Raw genomic sequence first — 21,486 nt, 5'->3', positions numbered from 1 at the left:
CATCATTCCTTCATGTCTCTCCTTCTCTTGCAGTCATTCATACAGAGAGAATCACTGTACAACATCAGTGCAAAATGACCTAGCAGTTAGGCTAGTTACCATCTTTCACAGTTATATACAGCTCCTCGGATAAAGTTTAATCTTCTGGCAATGCAACACCATTTGTACATTTTGGCAATGAGGCTTTTGGACCTTTATAGAATCAGAAGAAAATCAGTACATCAGGCTCACTACAAGCTCTCTATTCAAATGCTATCTGGTCATATTTGGTTTGTTTATACCGTACATGACGAGTAGATGATAGATATTTTTCTTGCCTCGGGATATTTCGTTTCAGCATTTTAGCTTCACCAGAGAATAGCAATGAATGTGGAACATGCCACTGCGGAATTCCCAGGCATTCGTGCCAAGGTGTCATCCACCTTTTGTTCTTCATTGGCAGTTGACCCCCCCACCCCCCAAAAAAATTCAGCAGCAGAATACAGCATATTTTTTAAATGTGTGAGCGAATGTAGTACTGATCTTGCTCCTAATGTGTTGTTTAGCAATGCCATTTTGCCCAATTTTGAAGTCTAAACACGTTCACTTGCAATTGTTTTTCTTTCATGCTAATGAGCAAGCAAAGAGATTCTCCAGAGATTGGAATTCTCGTGCTCTTGTTCTAGAGGCAGATGCACTTCACTTTGGATAGCCTCACTAAAATGCCCAGATGGAAGCTGTAAAGTAGACAATTTGTCTGGATGTGATCAGAGTATAAGACCGTTGGATGGGAAGTAGAAAAACATGGATATGGGGTAAAATGGAACAAAAAGGGGATTAGGAAATAGGCATACTAGTTAAAACATTTTTTGGCAGTGTCCAGCAGTGTTGTTTGTGGCAGGCATTTTAGATATAGTCATAGTCATTTGAAATAGAATGCTTATTAGTTTTCATCACATTTAGTCATTCCTATTTGCGATAGTTTTAGTTTACTTTTAGTCATCAAAAACGCAAAAAGGTTTTAGTCTAGTTTTCGTCGACGATAACTCAAAAAGGTTTAAATCAGTTTTAGTTAAAAATAGACATACGAGGTTTTCATCGACTACGAAGGATTATGCATTACAAGCATTTCTTTGCCAACTCTTGAGGTTTTATTTCACTTAAGGCAACATAAATAAACAACATTAAAAATGTTTTGAACAACACAGACTAGTAGTAGACTTGTTCTAATACACTAGCACAAGTCCAAATTCTATCAAACATATAATTGTAACAGCTTATTTTTATCAGCACCAAGTAGTACCGAGTGTCACTGTCGCCATGGTCCGTCAAACAAAAGCGTGTGAGTGTGTGAGAGCTGAGACGAATGACAGCAGACGTGTTTGTGTTTTGTTGTGTCGGTGTGTGCAGCGGTGTGTGTGTGCGGCGCAAACGCCCTGCGTGGTGCCCCTGTGGTGGACGTGCCCAAACGTGGATAGATTGCGCCAGCATTGCAAAGTTTTGAACATCTGACGGACCACACGCTAACAATTTCATCCTGTCTCATCTGGTCAACGAAAATTAATGTCATTTTTGTATTCAAAGTGCCACGCTTAGCACGTCATTGTCTCGTTATCGTCATGTAAAAATGGGTCGTTAACGAAATATTTTCATCGTCATCGATGACGAAAACAACACAGGTGTGGAAAATGTGTTTCGCACAGCCTGAAAAGCTGCCGGATGTGTGTGCAAGTATCCTGACAGTTTATCAGTTCTAGAGAGAAGAAATATTCTTGTGCGTGTGATGTCCATCAAATTCAGAGTATCAAATAATTTAATTTAGTTTAAATTGCAATCACCAAAAACATGCATGGCAGGTTGATTGAACACTCTACATTGCCCCTAGGTATGAGTGTGAGGGCGGATGGTTGTTCGTCTCTGTGTGCCCTGCAATTGGTTGGCAACCAATTCAGGGTGTCCCCGCCTACTGCCCGAAGATAGCTGGGATAGGCTCCAGCACCCCCCGCGACCCTAGTGAGGAGAAGCGGTACAGAAGATGGACTTTACAAATACTAATAACAAACTTCAGATAAAACACTGAGTAAACGCCGCCCTGATGAAACACACTGGAATCTGCACTGACTTTTTCAATTGCTAAAATTTCAAAATAGGGGCATGTCATTACGATTTGGGTTGAATTTCGCAGACATTATGTAAATTTGGTCCTTTCTTTTGCAAGGCCAGTTGTGCGTCTTTTTGCTTTGGATCAGAGAGTAGACCTTCCTTGAATGTATAGGCTGTCTATCAACAATCAATTAGAATTTTCTTTTAAATTATAATAAGAGATAAAAGCGCTGGAAGCTGGAGAAAGCATGTGGAAGCAGAGCGTCCCCATTTTCTTGAAAAGATCTGTGGAGCATTTGTGCATCATCGTTGAATCTGCCAAACAAGCATTCGATCGGAAACGTTCTTGTGCTAACACACTCTTTGTGCTAAATAGTCTATAGTGTGAGCCACAGGTTGAAAATTCTCTCCGTTATGGGGACCCACACACGACACAGTGAGACCGTGGCTCACTGACGATGTCGACACTGGTCCGTGGGTTTGCGGCTTAGCGAGGCCTGCTAACCATTTAGCCCACAAGCTCATTAGCCCACAGACAAGGGTTGGTGTCGTCCAGTAAGTCACTGCCTCACTCTGTTTTGTGTTGCGTGGGTACACATAACATTCCAGGCAAGCGACGTTGCGGACAGGCAGACTAGCGGGTGGACGGGTGGCTGGGTCATTCGGAATGACAAGTCTCAGTACTTATATAGTGGTGAAGGGCTGACTAATGCCACAAAGCCCATTTTAGCCATGTCTTTCCAAAAAATGGGCAAGTGAAATTGTCAAAAAGACAAACTTGGGCTGAGCGATAAACCGAAAATTTACCGTTACCGAAATGTATTACAATGACCAACATCATTTTGCCCATGTCGGTAAATTCGGTGTCTAAAAAAAAAAGAAAAAAGAAAAAGAAGTCTTTTCTGTCTGCGGCGATCTTCATGCCCCTTTAAGACGGCTACAGCGCATGTCGTCACGTGACTCCACCCTTCTGAACAAGAATGTAAACAAGACGCGTTCCTAGCTGGCGATTCAAATTCAGAAGCGGCTGACAAGGCTGAAGACGAAGTAACGTTAGTTGAAATTGTTCCTGTCGCGCTTGTCCCGAAAAGAAATTCGACATCTGTCATTTGGAAATGTTTTGGGTTCCATAAAGACGATGTTTAAGCAAAAGAACATGAACTACAAAGTGCATCGTAAGCACCAAAACAGCGCGTCCAACCTTTTCTTTTTCACCATCCACAACACAACCATGCTGTTGACTTGGAGCTTGTGCTAAAAGTTCAAAGTGAGGAGCAAGTTTGGACAAGTAACAACAGCCCATAACGGAGGCGACACCACACGAGAGAACGTCTCAGAGGTGGACGCGATAGCCGAGCACATAGCTAAAGATATAGCTCCTTGAGTTACAGTGGAGCGCACTGGATTGAAACGCTTCATGAAAGTAGCCGACAAGAGGTACGAAAATATTTGTTGCAAACCGTACTTCCCAATATGGACAACATCGGGACGGGAGCGGAGACATGTCAAGCATTTTGCATCCACATCCGACTTGTGGTCGAGTCACAACATGCATCCCTGTTTGAGCCTGAATGTGCAGTACATAGACGACAAGTGGCGACCGCGCACCAGTGTACTCGACACGGCATTTTCCTGATGAAGCACACTTGTTTATTTGGCACTGGCATTCCACTGACATTTTTTTCATTCTATTTAGCATTTTGTTTACAGGCGACAAGCTCCTTTGCACATGGCATTATTTATATTGTTTACAAGATACCTTTACACAAATCTAGGCCTTTGCAAATGGCATTACAGTGTCTCGGCACAATCTATTTGCAGAAAAAGATTTTGTGAGAGGTACCATTTTTCTCCTGTTCTTTGTGACATTGTTCAAATCATGCAAAGCAAGCTATTTGGAATGTTTATACAAATGGTCTTTGTACTTTTATTTTTCACTGAAAGTAATGTGTACCAGTTGGTCAATAAAAAACAGTTAATATGCATTTCCTGCATTGATTTTGATTTTGGTCCTCAGGGGGAATTTATCGTGCATTTATCGTTATTGAGGTAAAATTGCCCAATTTACCGCGATATTGATTTTAGGTCATATCGCCCAGCCCTAAGACAAACACTTGGGCTCTATTTTCTTACCAAGCAATCCCCTCATACCATTCAAATTCAGTGCAGAAGAGGGACACACGTTCTTTGACAATGTGGAAACAGAAATAGACTCACTCGAGTCCAAGCAGAAGGCAGAAGTGCGGAAAGTTGCTTTATTAGGACCTGCAAGAATCCCTTCACGGCAAGAAAATTTTATTTTGGCTAGGGCGATAACAGATCACGTTGTGAATGGCACACTTGGAGACCATCTTCCACCCCGATCACTCTCTTTAGGTATGTAACCCTGACACTCGCACACCAGTGTTTTCAATAATATAATAAAGAGGGTGATAATAATGATGTGTTCATTGACTTGACGTTTGCAATGATTCAGAGGATTTGCTGTAGTCATTATTATGAATGAAATACAACATCACCCAACACACACGTCTGCAGAGGCCAGAATTTGTCTGCCTTGCACCTTGATAAAATCCACCAACATTCATTGCACCAACTGCGTCGCAACTTAGACCTGCTCTGAGCTCGTATGAGGTTCTAGTCTACTTTGAGTGACCAAATAGTCGGTGCGCTGGATGTGTGGAAAGGAAAACGCCCTCGGTACGCTGGAACGTCCAGCATGGCGCAGCGTGATCTGCAAAAATTCCCAAACAAGGTAAAAAGGACTTGCACCGCCACGAAAATTAAGATATGCCATTTTTTTTTACGCCGGACGCACATGTACTGTCTACTAAAATGGATCCCTATACTTCCAAAAATCAGAACTGAATGGTCCTTAGTCGTCTTTGCACATTTTTTCCGCACTCACCTTAAACATATTTAATGTATTTACAAACAAATCAATAATGTCCATTTACAATGTCTTAAAGAGAAAGATAGGACAGCCGCATAAAAAGTGGCAGTACTGTCTGATAGCCTTTATATCTTCTCATTCAATAAGGAATCAAATCAAAAGGTTTGTCCTCGAAAGCCTTTTGAGATAGGCCAAGTAAATGGAGGCAGCGGGTGACAGGAATTTAAGAAATGAATCTGCGTTCCTTCCTAATGATGCATGATGTGGAGAAATGCCTAAATTAAAATAAAGAACCCATTTAGTAATCAGACTCCGCTCTTTAGTGAGTATTTTATTCATTTGCCCCTTGAGAGAAATAAGTGCTGTTGCAGAAGTGAGAGCAGTGGAGTGAGTCAGAGGGATCCTCTCGCTTTCTGACTAATGCATACAGGTCAGCAGGAGCTGACAGCGTTCTGGCAGCCACTGCGGTCTAAGCAGACGCGAAGGTGTGCTCACTTTAGTGTCTGCGTGTGCACAAGGGAGACGGATGGGCAATTAAACACTTCATAAGGGCGTAGCGTGCAAGCATCTGTGCAATGAAGAAGGCTGCATTTACATGGTAAAACATTATTAACTGTCTACTGCAAAATGCATGAGAATAAGTTCCATTCACATTGAAGTCAACCCAAAAATGTTCTTAACAAGAATATGTTCTATGCAGGCCCACGAGGCGTAACATAGAATAGAATAGAATAGATTCTGATAAAGATTGCGCTCGTGGAATCGGATTTAAACAGGAAAACCCACCTATTTTTGGCCACGTCAGTACAGTACGACCAATCATGGCTCAGCTTCAGAAACAGGAGAGCCATGATTGGTTGTTACCTGAGCCCTGATTTTCTGTGATGCCATTTTCAGTCGACAGAAAGTAATAAAATGGCTGCCCACTGTGGTGGCTAAAACGGGTGCCTTTTGCTGCTTAACTCACATTCCACAAACATAATATTAATTAGTGAATTGACTAGGTGACTAGTGAAGGTGCATAGAATCAGTGTTGTTTTGGGCAGGCATTTTATATTTAGTCTTAGTCTTAGTCATTTGGACAAAAATACTCATTAATTTTCGTCACGTTTAGTAATTTGTGATAGTTTTAGCTGACAGAAACTCAAAAAGGTTTCAGTCTAGTTTTAGTAAACGCAGACCCAAAACGGTTTTAGTCTAGTTTTCGTCGAAGGAAACGCGGAGAAGAAAACTTTGTCTAGTTTTCATAAATTTTTTAGACAAAAACTCAATAAGGTTTTAAGCCGTTTTAATTAAAAATAGGCATTTAAGGTTTCCACCCAATAGCAAAGACTTTCTGATCGACCACTAAGTATTATGCAATACAAACACATAAAAGTGGTAGCAGTGGAATCAATGCTCATTGCTCCAAAATAAGCCGAGAACCAAAACATTTTATTTGGCAACTGTTGTGGCTTTATTTCACTTAAAGCAACATAAGAGTTTTGCTGCTTAACTCACATTCCACAAACATAATATTAATTAGTGAATTGACTAGGTGACTAGTGAAGGTGCATAGAATCAGTGTTGTTTTGGGCAGGCATTTTAGATTTAGTCTTAGTCTTAGCCATTTGGACAAAAATACTCATTAGTTTTCGTCACGTTTAGTAATTTGTGATAGTTTTAGCTGGCAGAAACTCAAACAGGTTTCAGTCTAATTTTAGTAAACGCAAACCCAAAACGGTTTTAGTCTAGTTTTAGTCGAAGGAAACGCGGAGAAGAAAACTTTGTCTAGTTTTCATAAATTTTTTCGACAAAAACTCAATAAGGTTTTAAGCCGTTTTAATTAAAAATAGGCATTTAAGGTTTCCACCCAATAGCAAAGACTTTCTGATCGACCACTAAGTATTATGCATTACAAACAGATAAAAGTGGTAGCAGTGGAATCAATGCTCATTGCTCCAAAATAAGCCGAGAACCAAAACATTTTATTTGGCAACTGTTGTGGCTTTATTTCACTTAAAGCAACATAAGAGTAAAAACTTTTTAACAACATAGACTTGTAGTAGACTTGTTCTCATACAGTAGCGCAAGTCTAAACTCTATCAAACATATGTGTTCTTCACTTGGAACAGCTTGCTGTTATCAGAAGCAAGTAGCATACAGAGTCACTGAAGCGAGTTTTCCTGTTTTGCGTCGATAGTGTCCACGTAAATCTTACCTGGCTCTAGTAATTTGATGTAGTCCTCTAACCTTGTGTAGGTTAGTTGTCATTTGTAGTTTATTTAGTGTTCCCAGGTGGCTGAGTTTTTCTTTTTGTCTTTAGAGTATTCGCTTTGTTTTTCTCCGTTTTCGTTAGTCCTGTCTTTGGCGGCTAGCTCCTCGTTTCCACCCATTCACCTAAGTTTATTTGGTGTACCGCGGCTCGTTTCGTTTAGTGTAGTTTTTTTGTGTTTTTTTTTAATCACGTCTGATGTGCTCCCTTTGTTAAATAAATCTCTATTTTGTATGATTTTTGCCTATATCCGTTTTCTTGGGTCCGCCGTGCTAAAATACACATTCGTAACAAGAAAAAAGCATATACATGATGTTTTGTGTTGGAGGGGCGCGTGTTAGTGAATGTGAAATCGGCACTAATAATTGTTTAATAAGTGGAAAGTGCTATACATGTGAAAGACCATTTAAATTTAGTTGCGATACATGTAAATTTAGTTATGCGCTTGGTCTTGGAACAAATTAAACTTGTAACTCAGGGTACCACTGAATATTTCATATTTTAATTTTGTTGGTGTATGCACATTTTTGATAATTCGATATTTTTAATAAGAAGGGATACACATATTGCTGAACTAATAACTCTCTGACAGGGACATTAAACGCTAAGCATTAATTCTTTTAAAGGCAGCATTCTTAATGCAGATGTATTATGTGTTGCGGCTCCTTAGATTTTGCAGGTTTGCCTAATGAATATGCCCATAAACTTGACTCATCTTTATACGCACACTTAAAACCTTATAGTCTGGTCTTGTCTGAAAGCAACCAGACATAAGTAATATTCTGAATGAAAGTGATACATTACTGAGCACTTGTGAAAAAAAATGTTCAAACAAAATGTGCAATAAATAAAAAAGATTTAGTTAGAGAAAAAGTGTATGCCAATGGTGCTGTAAACCATGTCACAATTACCAAAAACAATAAGGGTTTGCACCCGAAAACTAAGTAGAGGTGGGCAATTTACTAAATTTTGCCGGTTCGTGAGTGGCTTGGGCAGCATCCGTCATTGACAGTTTGGCATTTATCCGAGTTGAAAAAAACTGTAATCATTAGTCTATCAATGCGTTTTGTCAGTACTTCCATCAGTAAACATCACTGGTCTGCCGGTCCTAAAAAAAAAATCAAAAAAAAATCCAACAGATAAAAAATGTATCCAACCATCCATTATCTGAACCCATCCATCCATCCATCCATTATCCGCCGCTTATCCGGGGTCGGGTTGCGAGGGCAGCAGCTTCAGCAGGGAAGCCCAGACTTCCCGCTCCCCAGCCACATCTTCCAGCTCTGCCGGAGGGATGCCCAGGCGTTCCCAGGCCAGCCGGGAGACATAGTCTCTCCAGCGTGTCCTGGGTCGTCCTCTGGGCCTCCTGCCGGTGTGACATGCCTGGAACACCTCACCAGGGAGGCGTCCAGGAGGCATCCTAATCAGATGCCCGAGCCACCTCATCTGGCTCCTCTCTACGTGGAGGAGCAGCGGCTTGACACTGTTCCTTACAATTACGTCAGTAATGAAACAGTGCTGTGTCATAGCATTTGCCATTCATCCATCCATCCTTTTTCTGAACCACTTATCCTCACTTAGGGAGGCAAGCATGCATTAAAGTTGTCACTAGTGTGCGGATTATTGGCCATCATAATCTTCAGAAGAAACTTCACTTTGTGCCACGGTTAGCCTAAGGATAGCACACTGAAAAGTCGGGAATTTGAGCGTGTAACAACTTCTCCGTGAATAATAAATGCAATAGGTCAGAACTTAGCAATTTCCCGCTAGATGTTGTTCCAGATAACCTGCTTTGTGTGTTATGATTATGGCGTCGGAAGCAGAGAGGCTTAGGAGTGGGGTTTGAGTGGTTAGCTTTTACCTTAGCCGACCGCTAACCCATTTCGGCAGCCACACTTTTGTTTTTGTTGCTTGTGCCGTGTATGGCGCCTGGCAGACTCGACAACAATACACGCCAGTCCTGCTAGTTGTGCTCTGGTTTTGGAAAGTGTGCTAAAAAGCTATAACACATCAATCTGTACTGTAATCCAATGTCAATTAAATCCACAGGATTGTAGTATCCAGTTGCAAAAGTAAAAGTACAGTTAAAAAGGAAAAGGCACGGCAAGGTCGTCATCACTCCCACACACACACGAGAACACCCTTACCTTGCAGAACAGCATTGTGATGTGTTTTTATATACCCTATTCAGTACTAAATTCCATTGCACTCTCTTATTTATTTATCTAATTTATATATTTGTCTGTATTATTGTTGTATTGCACTGGAGAGGGGAGCCCTCTAATCTCGTTGCACACTTGAGTATAATGACAATAAAGGGATTTCTAATTCTAATTCTAATTCTAAATTCAGGCTGCAGCGTATGTACTTCCCCAAAGCTTCAATGTTTATAATAAATAAGGTTTTTAGCATTGAGGAGAGGTTGTCTGATTGTACCTGTACAATCTATAATTTATTTCAGCCACCACATCATAAAATTTGGGCCCCTGTGCATCAAAGAGGCATTTGATCAAATTCTGTTCTCTGGTTGTATTTTCTTTAACACCGACTCTCACCTATTCTAAAGCAATTCAAGTTCCCTTCAGATATTTCTTATTGTATCTCTTTATGTCTCGCATTTCAAGTGTCTTTCCGGATTCTCAAGAGGCAAACACAACACACAATAATACACCTGATTTGTTCTGTATTACTGAGGCAGTACAGTTTCATAGCAATAACAAGGCTACCTACCATCTGCCTGGTAGACTTTTTCTCTTTGTGCGATATGCTTGCATACTTTTTGCTACAGAAGTTTCAAATATTCTATGCAAATACTTGCTTTGGGGTTTTGATGACATACGCGGTGTTTTATGTATCATACATACTAGTATGATACATTGCTCACGGACCAACAGCCGCCGTGTGTGGTTGTGATGCATCCTACTACTTGGATATGAATTGTAATGACAAAATGAACACTAGCTATGATTACAAATAACTTTAAGAAGTAATTAGAATGATCACGGTTGTTATAAAGAAGACTGGTTGGCCATCGATCATAAGCTGCCAAAGGTATTTTCAGCTTTGGCTTTGTGCCACACAAGTGCACGTGGCACTCTTCTTCATGAACAGTGGCACAGTCAAAAATTATGAGCTTCATTAATTGCTATAAAATCGGTATGCTTTGTTTTAGAGAGCCCCAAATGTGTTGCCCAAGTATGTAAGCTGCAACATTAATTGCACAATGAAGTGTTTCATTTTGGGGGAAAAAAAGGAAACTTAAACGAATAGACACAAATGTGCCTTGAGTGCGCAAGTGGTGGGTGGTGTGTGGCAGGTGGGGGTTTTGAATGACCCTCATAGGAGCACAGCCTTGTGTTTTGTTGACAAGCCTGCATACAGCACACTTAAAAGTCATATGACTGTGAGAGACCACATGGGAAATTCTGAGACACCTTGCTTGCTAATCTCATTACAGCTCAATATGTAAGCATACACTTTGACAAAGAGGCAAAGTGCCAAAGTAATTACAAAACGATCAACACATTATTCATCTTGAGTGCACGCCGTGCTCTCTTTTTTTTGTTTTAGAAACATATTGTTTTCCTTTTTGAATATGTTTCCCCAGTGGGTCTTGTTTTCTGCCAGGCTTTGTTGTCTTTCCTGCTGTACAACACACTTGTGTCTGCTGTTCTGTCTATTAATACTCTTTGTTTTTTTCCCCCCGTTGCGTCTAAGTTCTTTTGCATCTACTGCTTCACTTTTCCTCACTCCATTCAGCTCACACACACAAATATGCACACACACAACACTTGGTGAAGATTCTTAGAGTCCAGTTTTTTTTTACACCTATACTTTTAGCTGATAACTAAAGGTTTTTAGGGCCACCAGGAAGTGTGTCTTTTGAAATGGTTTTCACCAATCTGAATGTTATGTGAAACGATTATGCCTTAAATGGACTAGATCGCTTCATCCAAGATTCCACAGCTCAGATCGCCCTAACATGTCTGTCCCAGTCAAACTCTAAAGCAAGCAAATCACCAGGGAATCGCTACAATTTGATTTGACAAAGACATGCCAAATCCCCAGAATCAAACACATTTGTGAAAAGGAGACATACTTGTTGAGTCATCTAACTTGTCTGAACCAGGCATTTAGGCACCTCTCCAGCTTTAAAGTTATAGAACCATCTTAAACTCCCTAATTAAGACCCTTCACCCTGCGGGAGAAAACTTCAACCAACTTGGTAGTGCTGGATCACTACTGACACCAATGAATGGGCGTTGAAGCTGCAGCCACAAACTTTCTGTGCAGTTTTACAAACCAAAATTACATTGAAATGAAATATATTTGAATGTATGCTTTTCATTTACTGTGCTTATCCTACTAACTTTGCATTGTTGAATTCGCCAGGCTATGATATTAATCCTGTTTCTCGTCATGTTGGGTTGTAACAATGCCTGAAATTCATATGCATTCAAAAATGTTTCCAGCCTGGGCATGAAAATTGATGCAAGTTGTAAACAGTGGAATGCACAAAGCCTTTAAAAGAACAATTCAATTGGGATAAATCTAAATTTAAGTGGGTGTATTAAGTTTCACCTGAAATTCAAACAAAAAGCAATTGGCACTGATTGGGTGGAATTGTATAGTTAAATTACTATATCTTAAATTATCGCTTCAGTATCAGTCTGTGTCCATCCATCCATCCATGATCCAATGTGAATCTCCACCGAGGATTGTGGTGTGCTGGAGCCTATCCCATCTATCTAGGGCAGTAGGCACAGTACACCTTGAACTGGTTTCCAGCCAATCGCAGGGCACACAAAGACAAACAACCACTCACACTCACAATCACACCTAGGGACAATTTACAGAGCTCAACCATGCATGTTTTTAGAATGTGGGAGAAAAACGGTGTACGCGGGGAAAACCCACGCAGCCACGGGGAGAGGATGCAAACTGCTCACAGGGAGGCCGGGGCCGGATTCAAAACGACAACCTCTGTGCTGTGAGGCAGACCTGCTGACCAGTCATTGACCGTGATGCCGCAGTTTTTATCTGTGCAGTACATTTTGTAGAGCACATTTTACTCTGATAATTGGTCCCAGTTTGAACATAGTAAAATTTACACTTGGAAAAAAGTTACATATTCAGAGTAAATTTTACTCAAAGTAGTGGACCAACAGTGCTCGAGACAATTAAAATCATTTTATTTTATGAGAACATAAATTATTCACCACATGGAATACTGGTCCCTCCAAAAGTCCCAAGTGTTTGGGTTCTCATTTTCGAACACAAACGACTTACTCACTGCAGGAGGGGCATGGCTCATGTGGGAGAGTGGCTGGTTCATGACCGGAAGATTGTGGGTACATTAGGCAACCCTTCAGGGACTTTTTTCTTTTTTACAAAACTAAAACTGCAAGTAAAAAACACTCAAAAGTTGCATTGTATATGTTACTTTGATTTTCTAAGTAAAAAAAAAAATTTTACTAGGTTTTTTTTACAAATAAATATCACTCCAAATTATTTTCAGTGTCAATTTTTCCTTGAAGATTTTACTTTCTTCTAAGTGCAGATTTCAATCTGTTTAGAATGGGACCGAATTGAGTCTTTTTGGAGTAATTTGTACTCTAAAGAGTTTACTGTGTAATGTAACCCAGCCTTCCAGAGATTACTTTCAAACTGCACATAGGTTAAGTTGTTTACACTATACAAAATATTCTGTGCCCATAATGTCAGAAGCCAAAGCAGACAATAGCAAACACAGATTTGATTATGACTACTTTTACAATAACTAATGTATTTTCACGACCATGGGGCCCACCTATAAGTCCCAAATTGTACAGGGCGCCGTATAATGTCGAGCGCCTTGTGTGTGGACCAAGTTCCAAAAATCTGTAATTGTTGTGTGACTTTCATGAGCACTAAGATGGAGTGTCTGGGAGCATTACACAGTGTGTTAGCACCCTCTGTTGACAACAGACCAGTTACTTGCATGTACCTGCGGGAAAAAGCTGGATAAAAAAGCGCAGTCATAGTTTGTCTTATTATTGATATTATCGCAAGCAAAAAACATCACAGCTGAAGCTGAAGCACTCCCAGGATGCTTTGCAGCACTTGGGATATGAATGGAATGAGAGATACATGTTTTGAGTTAATTATATTTCTTTGTTCCTCTTTTTGGTTGTTTCATTGTTTGTTAGTGTGCTGTTCAGTGGATGTTGGGTGATAAGTTTTGGTTTTCATGTAACAGTGACAGTACATGATGTGTTGAGGAGTGACTTGCTTACATCGGCATTGTGCGATCAACCGACGGTGAAGCTAATGTGTCTGCTTACACTGCTGTTTTATTTTTCACGAACTATTCTTCATATCTGAAAGGCCTTGCAGCAGTGGTACTGACTGGCAATGACGAGAGGGCACATGCCGTGTTTGATTGTGAACTTGCCCTGCTGTTCATTTTGGATACAAAAGACAAGGACTTTGATGGCTTTGAGGATGAGGACTAATAAATAAATAAATAACGGAATGACATCGTTAAAGTACTTCAATTAAGTACGACCAAACTCAGTTTTGTTCCCACTACCTTTTTAAAAACATACACGAGCATGCATGCTGACCCCGGACTGTTGAAAAGCTGAAGCCGTACTCAAGCAAAAATGGGAAAGAATTTCACCGACAAAGCTTCAGCAAATAGCGTCCTCAGTTCTGAAACATTCTTTGAATGATTTAATGATGAGTTGATGGAAGAAAAGGTCATGTAACACAGTGATAAACATGACCCTGTCCCAGCTTTTTTATTGCAGCGTTACAATTGAAAGTTAATGATTATTTACTACAAACAACTAAGATTATCAGTTTGAACATGAAATATCTTGTCTTTATAGTGTATTAAATTAAATATAGGCTGAGGTTTTTATGCAAATCATTGTAACACAACATCCCAACTTCATTGGAATTTGATTTGTAAATGACCATAAAACAAATAAACATGTCTTGTTTTGTCTAAAAGTTGGTTCCCCAAGTATTTTCAAGAGAAGTCTGTCCCTACATGGCCATTTTTTACATTGCACTGTCATCTTTGGCAAGCCCCTACAACAATGCGTGGACATCGGGGACAGTGCCTCTGGATTGGCAGACCAGGGTGGTGGTTTTTAAGAAGGGGGACGGGAGGGTCTGTTCCAATTATAAAGGAATTACACTACTCAGCTTCCCTGGTAAGGTCTACTGAGGGTCCGCATTGCCGGCAGTCAGTCGGATTTGTTTTTTCCTGTGAGGGTTGGAGGCTCTCATTTGTCACGGATTCCGTTCATAACTTTTATGGACAGAATTTCTAGGCGCAGTCGAGGCAATGAGGGGATCCAGTTTGGTGACCTCAGTATTTTATCTCTGCTTTTTGCAGATGATGTGGTACTGTTACTTCCTCAAGCCGTGATCTCCAACCCTCACTGGCGCGGTTCACAACCGAGTGTGAAGCGGTTGGGATGAAGATCAGCACCTCCAAATCTGAGACCATGGTTCTCAGTCGGAAAAGGTTGGAGTGCCCTCTCCAGGTCGGGGAGGAGATCCTGCCACAAGTGGAGGAGTTTAAGTATCTTGGCATCTTGTTTCCAAGTTAGGGGAGGATGGAGCGTAAGCTCGACAGGCGGATTGGTGCAGCGTCCGCATCACAGCGGACGCTCTATCGATCCGTCGTGGTGAAGAGGGAGCTGAGCTAAAAGGCGAAGCTCTCGATTTACCGGTCGATCTACGTTCCTATCATCACCTATGATCACGAGCTTGTGGGTCTTGACCGAAAGAACAAGATCTCGAATACGGCCTAAATGAGTTTCCTCCGCAGGGTGTCTGGACTCTCCCTTAGAGATAGGGTGAGAAGCTCAGCCAACCAGGAGGGACTCAGTGTCGAGCCGCTGCTCCTCCACGGTGAGAGGAGACAGATTATATGGTTCGGGCATCTGATTAGGATGCCTCCTTGAAGCCTCCCTGGTGAGGTGTTCCGGGCATGTCCCACTGGCAGGAGGCCCAGAGGACGACCCAGGACACGCTGGAGAGACTATGTCTCCCGGCTGGCCTCGGAACACCTGGGGATCCCTCCGGCAGAGCTGGAAGATGTGGCTGGGGAGCGGGAAGTCTGGGCTTCCCTGCTGAAGCTGCTGCCTCCGCGACCCGACGCCGGATAAGCGACGGATAATGGATGGATGGATGGATGTCATCTTTGGAGGCACAACATGGAATCTTTTTTCTCCTTCGCATTTGTGATGTTAAGCAAAAGGGCTTCAAACAAGGTATAAGGAACAATTAACATGTACACTGCATCGTGAGTGGAATTGTCCCAAATGGTTCGGAGCAATAACCAAGTAAACAATCGTAAATCAAAACAAATATGGTTTACCCAATGTGGAGTCTAATACTAAATAAAACTTTGTTCCCTAGATTGAAGCACTGGTATTTTCCATACCAAGTCTTTTTCCCCTCATTTTTACAATGCTCAGTCATGTTTTATGAAGTGATGCGAGAGTCTTCAAACAAGGTAGGAAAAACTGTCTGCGCAAAAAAATATTTGGGATGTCCCCATCCAGTCATGCAATCGGAAATCGGTGCTGATCACCTGATTTTCAGATGATGTGGAATTGGATGAAAAAGATTATTTTCCAACAATTGAACTTCACAAGCTACAAAATAATGCAAAAAGTGCAAATACATTGCTAGATAGAACAGTCGCAGTGTTTACTTTGATATTACGCAGTTATTATTATTTTTTTGTTTTATTTTGTATTTGTTTTTTTTGCAGCGATGTAATTAGTGTGACATGCGCACACCAACAGACACTGCAGGTAGACACTGAGTGGTAGGTTTGTCTTCATAGCTTGTTTGGAGGGAGAGGAAAGCCGAAAGATGGTCTTAAATAAGTGCATCCCCCTTATAAAGAAGCATCCTTGCTAAACGACGTCCAAACAGTCGCGTGTACGAGTGTAAATACACTATTGGGTGACAAGCAAGCTTGTTCCCCACTTGGTGCATTTAATGAGGTCATAATCAATAATGTTGTTTCTAGATGATTATTCTGCATAAGCCTATAAGTGACAATGTAAACTTATTGTTTACCAATCAATCAAATGTGTCAAAGAGAGGCATCCCTCATTCTATGTTAATGCTAGTATATGGGCTATTCAACCAAATTTTAAGTAAACATTCTCATTTATATTCTTAGGGTTTTGACTCAGCATGAGACTTCTTTTTTTTGGGGGGGGTTTACTGTTTTTGTGATTTTTACAGTGTTCATTATTATTAATTTGTTTTATTGTTGTCGTATGACTTACCTTTGGACAGCACTTTGCATACAACGTTGGTTGTACTTTATAAATACTAATATCATACTAAAAGACTTTTACAGTATTCAAATTTTAATACACACCGTCAAACACTGCTATAACATTAAAAATTGAGAATTTTCAGATTCCATTATTAATTCTGTTTGATTCAATTCTTTATTGATTCTCTGATTGCTATTTTTTGGGGGGGGGAAAGAGTCAAGTCCATTAGCATCCATTTGTATTATGTTTAATTATATCTGTAAACAAGATATGTTTTTAAAAGTAAAATGATGTTACAAACCCAACAGTGTGGTCTTAAGAGGACCACATCCGAAAACCACTTCATGGGATGCCATAGGGTCCCCAGAATAATACAGTTGAGTTGAGTCATTTTGCGCAAACGTCACAGACTTGGTGCCTGCATTTGCTAATTTTAAGGCTAAAAACCCACAAAGAGTTTCAATTCCTGAGATGGACCAATACATTGAGTTTTTCAATCTGTGTATCATCAAATTTAGTGCTTAAAAAAAGAGAAAAAAAGGGAACTTCTAGTTCATTTTGAGAGTATTACAAAAAGCAATTGGCACTGATTTGGTGGAATGGTCAATTTAATAAACATATATCTAAAATATAACATGTACAAATTGATGCATGGGTATTTCTATATGAATTGGAGGAAGTCTTTTTTTCTTAACGTATTGGATCGGGACCTGGTATCTGCAGATAATTGAAACCAAAGATTCACCAAAAAGCATGATCGTGATATCCTTATAATGTGTTTCTGAACACAAGGAATCCCAATCATTTGAATTACTGTGGTTAATGCACATATTTGAGCATGGATACCTGCTAATCAGGGGACTGTACATATAATACATGAGAAAAAAAAACCTGCTTTTGAAGGGTGCGTGTTATTTTTGAGAAAAGACAATACAATACAATACCAGCATGTATGTGTCCTCTTTTTCATTGTATCTGTCAATGGGTTTGGTATAATAATCTCGTTAGCTCAATATTTTCTTAGTGCACTGTGTTCACTAACTCCTCCTCCACGTCAATATATTGTATACTTGTAAAATGCGCTGTGACTGTTAGTGTGAGTGGAACTTACCCTTGCATGTCGGAATGGCGCCACACCACGTGCCATTACTGGTGCAGGTCCTGGTGACATTGTGCTCCCCTCCAACCATCACAAAACCCGGCTGGCACGTAAAGGTTACATTGTGACCCACAGTGGTGTCATCTCCAAATCTAAGCCCGTTTGCTGGGATTCCTGGGTCGCCACAATTGATCACTGTCATGAGGGATACAACATAGGCATTAGGAAGGTGAAATGTCACAAGAACAAGAATAAATGTGACTTACAAAATGATGGCAGTTAATCATCACTGCAGATCATTGTTTTTTAAAAATACCACTGTAGTTGTGTGAACTTGTGAAGGCCATTGCAATGCCATTGACCTCATTAGATCGATGTATATTATAAATGCTAGCATCCATTTAAATGCATTTCACAACCCTATTCTACTTTTCATTATTCATTAAAACTGTGTCTGACATTTTCACCGTCCTGTAATAGGCTTGTTTGTTGCAAATGGTTGTCCTTGTAACCACTACTTATGTAATATTAATTAATGTTTGAAAAACAATATTTAAGAAGAAATTCTTTATCATCAGTTTCTCCCAAGGCTATCAACACTCTTCTGTTGATCATAAGTTGGATGTAATCTTTTTTATGGCTGCTTTTTGAAGACTGTGCTTGTATTTTCTTCCTCCAGCCACTTCCTACATATCACTTTGTTTCATAAAACATGATACAGCACGTAAATGTGGACTACTCTTAAATCACTCACTCAACCTATCAAATCCACAGGTAAATAAATAAAATATATTTTGAAGTATTGTATTGTTAATAGTATTAACTTTAGCATTTACGTGACAGAAAGTCAATCATTAACTCATCAATTAGGTTCATATTTGCTACAAGTGTTAAACAAAAAGCATTTATCAAATTAAACTAGAAGTACCGTGCAGAGTAATGACTAGTGATTGTGTTTACTGGTTATTATTATATTATTCTCATATGCTGGATTCATATTACTTGGTTTGAAAGTGTTGAACTTTGTAGAGTTTTCCTCCACTGCGCTGTCAAACCACAGGCTTTGCGATGACAAAATCACACTTTGTCAAATCCCGATTATATTGCAAATGCAATTAATCGCTCAGCCCTACTTGACTGCATTTTAAGGTAAAGGAATAATTGAGATTAAAAGTACTATATGTCTTATTTCAAGAGAAGAAATAACAATATTACCTTTTTAAAATAAACAATCTAGATAAAATGTAAATGATAGTTTTTCCTCATTCTTAAATGATTGTTGTCTTTGTGGTCACAGAACATGTGATGGAGACATACTTCAGATGAACAAGGACAAAAACTGTTCTTGTGCGTAAAAAACTGATTTTACTGTATGGCTAACTGTCAGACAGGAGTTGCAAAAGCATCACAATGTAGTCACATGAAGAAATGGTATGCTAAAATGACCATTGATCATGTTTCAAAACACCCAAATGTTGACCTGGGAGCCCAACACAATATACCCTTTATTTTCGTATGCAAGCAATTTTGAGATTGCATTATAATTCATGAAAAAAAAAATCCAAAAGTTTTTCAAGTGGGAACCAGCCAGACAACATTCTTGTATTGTCTGAAAAAAATAGTCATACTGTAGAGTTAAACCGGATATAGTCTCCCATTGAACTATTGTACATTGTGAAAACGTGATGATCACATCCACAACAACCACACTGACGTGCTAAAATTATACTGCTGTATATTATTTTTAATTAAATATTTCCATATTAGAAAACAAAAGCCAGATTCATTCACACATGAGAGCAGAATTATTGTTATCCTGCATTAAAGCAAAGGACAACAATAGTCACTAAAATAACTAATCAAAAAAGGAATACAAATTTGAAAAATAAAGTAATGAAATATAAGTTATTTTGTTGCACAACCGTTTGAAGAAATCACTGCAATAAGCTCATTCAATCCGTGCTAAGTAGCTTGCAAGTTCCCATTCAAAGCTTCGTCACCCTTCATGCTCTCATCAGTCAGTTTTAGGCACATCAGTATACCCTACTAGACTATGAAGTTTCCCGTAATACTGATAATATATGTAGAGATCATGTGTCCTGTACATGTGCAGCGCTATGCAGAAGCTCAATAGGTGGACTTACGTATCGCCATTCTTGGTTGTAAGCATAAAAGATACATTTGGTTAGGTCAGGAGCACTGCTAAAATCGCTGCTACTCATCTTTTTTTTTCCGTAAATTGGAGGATTAATGAGCAATATATGTAAGCAGAATGTTTGTATCTATGTGTGTACGTGTGTGGGGAGAGAGAGAGAGAGGAGAGAGAGAGTTAGATGGGGAATAGTAAATCTATGCTAACAGTCAAAATATTCTCTGGTAATTGTACATATTTCTATAAATTACAGATTACTCGCATTGTTGGTGCAAAGAAAGGTGGATACAAGTATTCATACTAGCGTAATAAAATATATCATATTTGCAATTATTTATATTTCTGTAATTTACAGGGCATGTATGTAGAAGTGATGGGGATGGTTCAGGCTGCCAGCCAAAAGACATCACTTTCACTGCAACTGCTGGACCACTGAGTAGAGGACTTCCTGCAGCTTTTTATTACCACAGAGCAAATCCATATCCAGCATATTGCGGATGGCACAGATCGCCTTTCAGACAATTATTTATATATTTATTTATTTATATAGGCAAAACCCTGCAGTCTGTACGACTCTCTAAACATCAAGTAAAATATTTGGCATCAGCGAAAATGATGCCAGGTCTGCAAGTGCAGTGAATCACATATATGGTGTGAGACCTGTATTGCTCGCTTGCACCAACACAATGTTTTTAGTATATACCACGCGCAAAGACATAAAGTGTAAATTGTATGGTTGGGAGGCAGGTGGGGGTTAACACATGCACTTTCACACAGGCACTTAACTCATTTAATCCCAGGCATTTTCACTCGAGCAACCCCCTCAATCTCAGCATTTTTCTTGATTTTGACTGTTTTGTAAGGCCCACAGAATGTTGTGTTCTAATGCTATATAAACGTGGTACATTCCAAAAGAAAGATTAGACTCTCTTCTTTAAGATGTTTTGATCTGTTTCCATTATTAACCAATAAGCATTAGGAAATAGCTAAATTTCATTAAAATTCCTTTATCATAAAGCTTTTTGTAATAATTTAAATTTTGACATGACTTTTTTTGCTTTTGCTACAGCTCAAAAAACTAAGAAAAAAAAACACACGCTGGTCACTTTAAAAAAAAAAAAAAAAATAACATTCCAGTTAATCCATAATCTTGAGTCAGAAGTTGCTAGTGACCCTCCTCATGCGTAAAAAAGAATGTAAGACATATAACTAGGTCTTCGGAAGGCGTGGACTAAATTTCTGAAGATGTGTTTATATATACATTTTATGAAGAAATGAGTTAAATTCCCACCAAACCCGCTTTTTCATTTGATTTTTTTTACATGAATGGCCTCAAAGTGTTTTTCAATCAAATGCTACTGCATTAGCCTAGATCAGTGATAGACTACGGCGTGTTTCAACTGACGTACAAATGTAAGTTACATTGCCGCTGTAAGAGAGTACCTGTGTTGTAATCCTAGGACTCCCTGTAGAAAAATAATACTGGGGCAGGCATAGGGTCTTGAATATGTGCAGGTTGAATGACTTGTCAAGATTCTCAAGGAGATTTGGAGAAAATTATTTTGCCCAGTAAATAATTTAATATGCCTTGTCGGGCTACATGACAGTGTTGTTTCATGCTGCTGTGCAAGCTAAAAAAAGCATGCGTGCCATTTATAATGTTAAAAAATGTTCTTTATTTTATCGCATTGGAACACGGTGTCCCTC

At 39.6% G+C, this 21,486-nt stretch overlaps 1 protein-coding gene across 7 annotated transcripts in view; it reads right to left on the bottom strand.

Moving 5' to 3' along the window:
* Positions 1 to 21,486, bottom strand: part of LOC148329655 (CUB and sushi domain-containing protein 3-like) — a 493,599-nt gene that overhangs the window by 124,979 nt on the left and 347,134 nt on the right. For all 7 annotated transcript variants that reach the window (XR_015845569.1, XM_088306210.1, XM_088306213.1 and 4 more), the window contains one exon: positions 17,640 to 17,822. Coding sequence is in view for 6 of the 7 variants with exons in the window: in XM_088306210.1 (XP_088162336.1) it covers positions 17,640 to 17,822 (183 nt within the window). In the remaining variant the exon portion in view is untranslated. The remainder of the gene's footprint in view (positions 1 to 17,639; positions 17,823 to 21,486) is intronic.

The sequence above is a fragment of the Idiotropiscis lumnitzeri genome, chromosome 10, assembly GCF_059441095.1.
Source record: "Idiotropiscis lumnitzeri isolate Australia: NSW breed Sydney's pygmy pipehorse chromosome 10, RoL_Ilum_1.0, whole genome shotgun sequence".
Classification (NCBI taxonomy): Eukaryota; Metazoa; Chordata; class Actinopteri; order Syngnathiformes; family Syngnathidae; genus Idiotropiscis; species Idiotropiscis lumnitzeri.
This window is presented reverse-complemented; position numbering and strand designations above follow the sequence as displayed.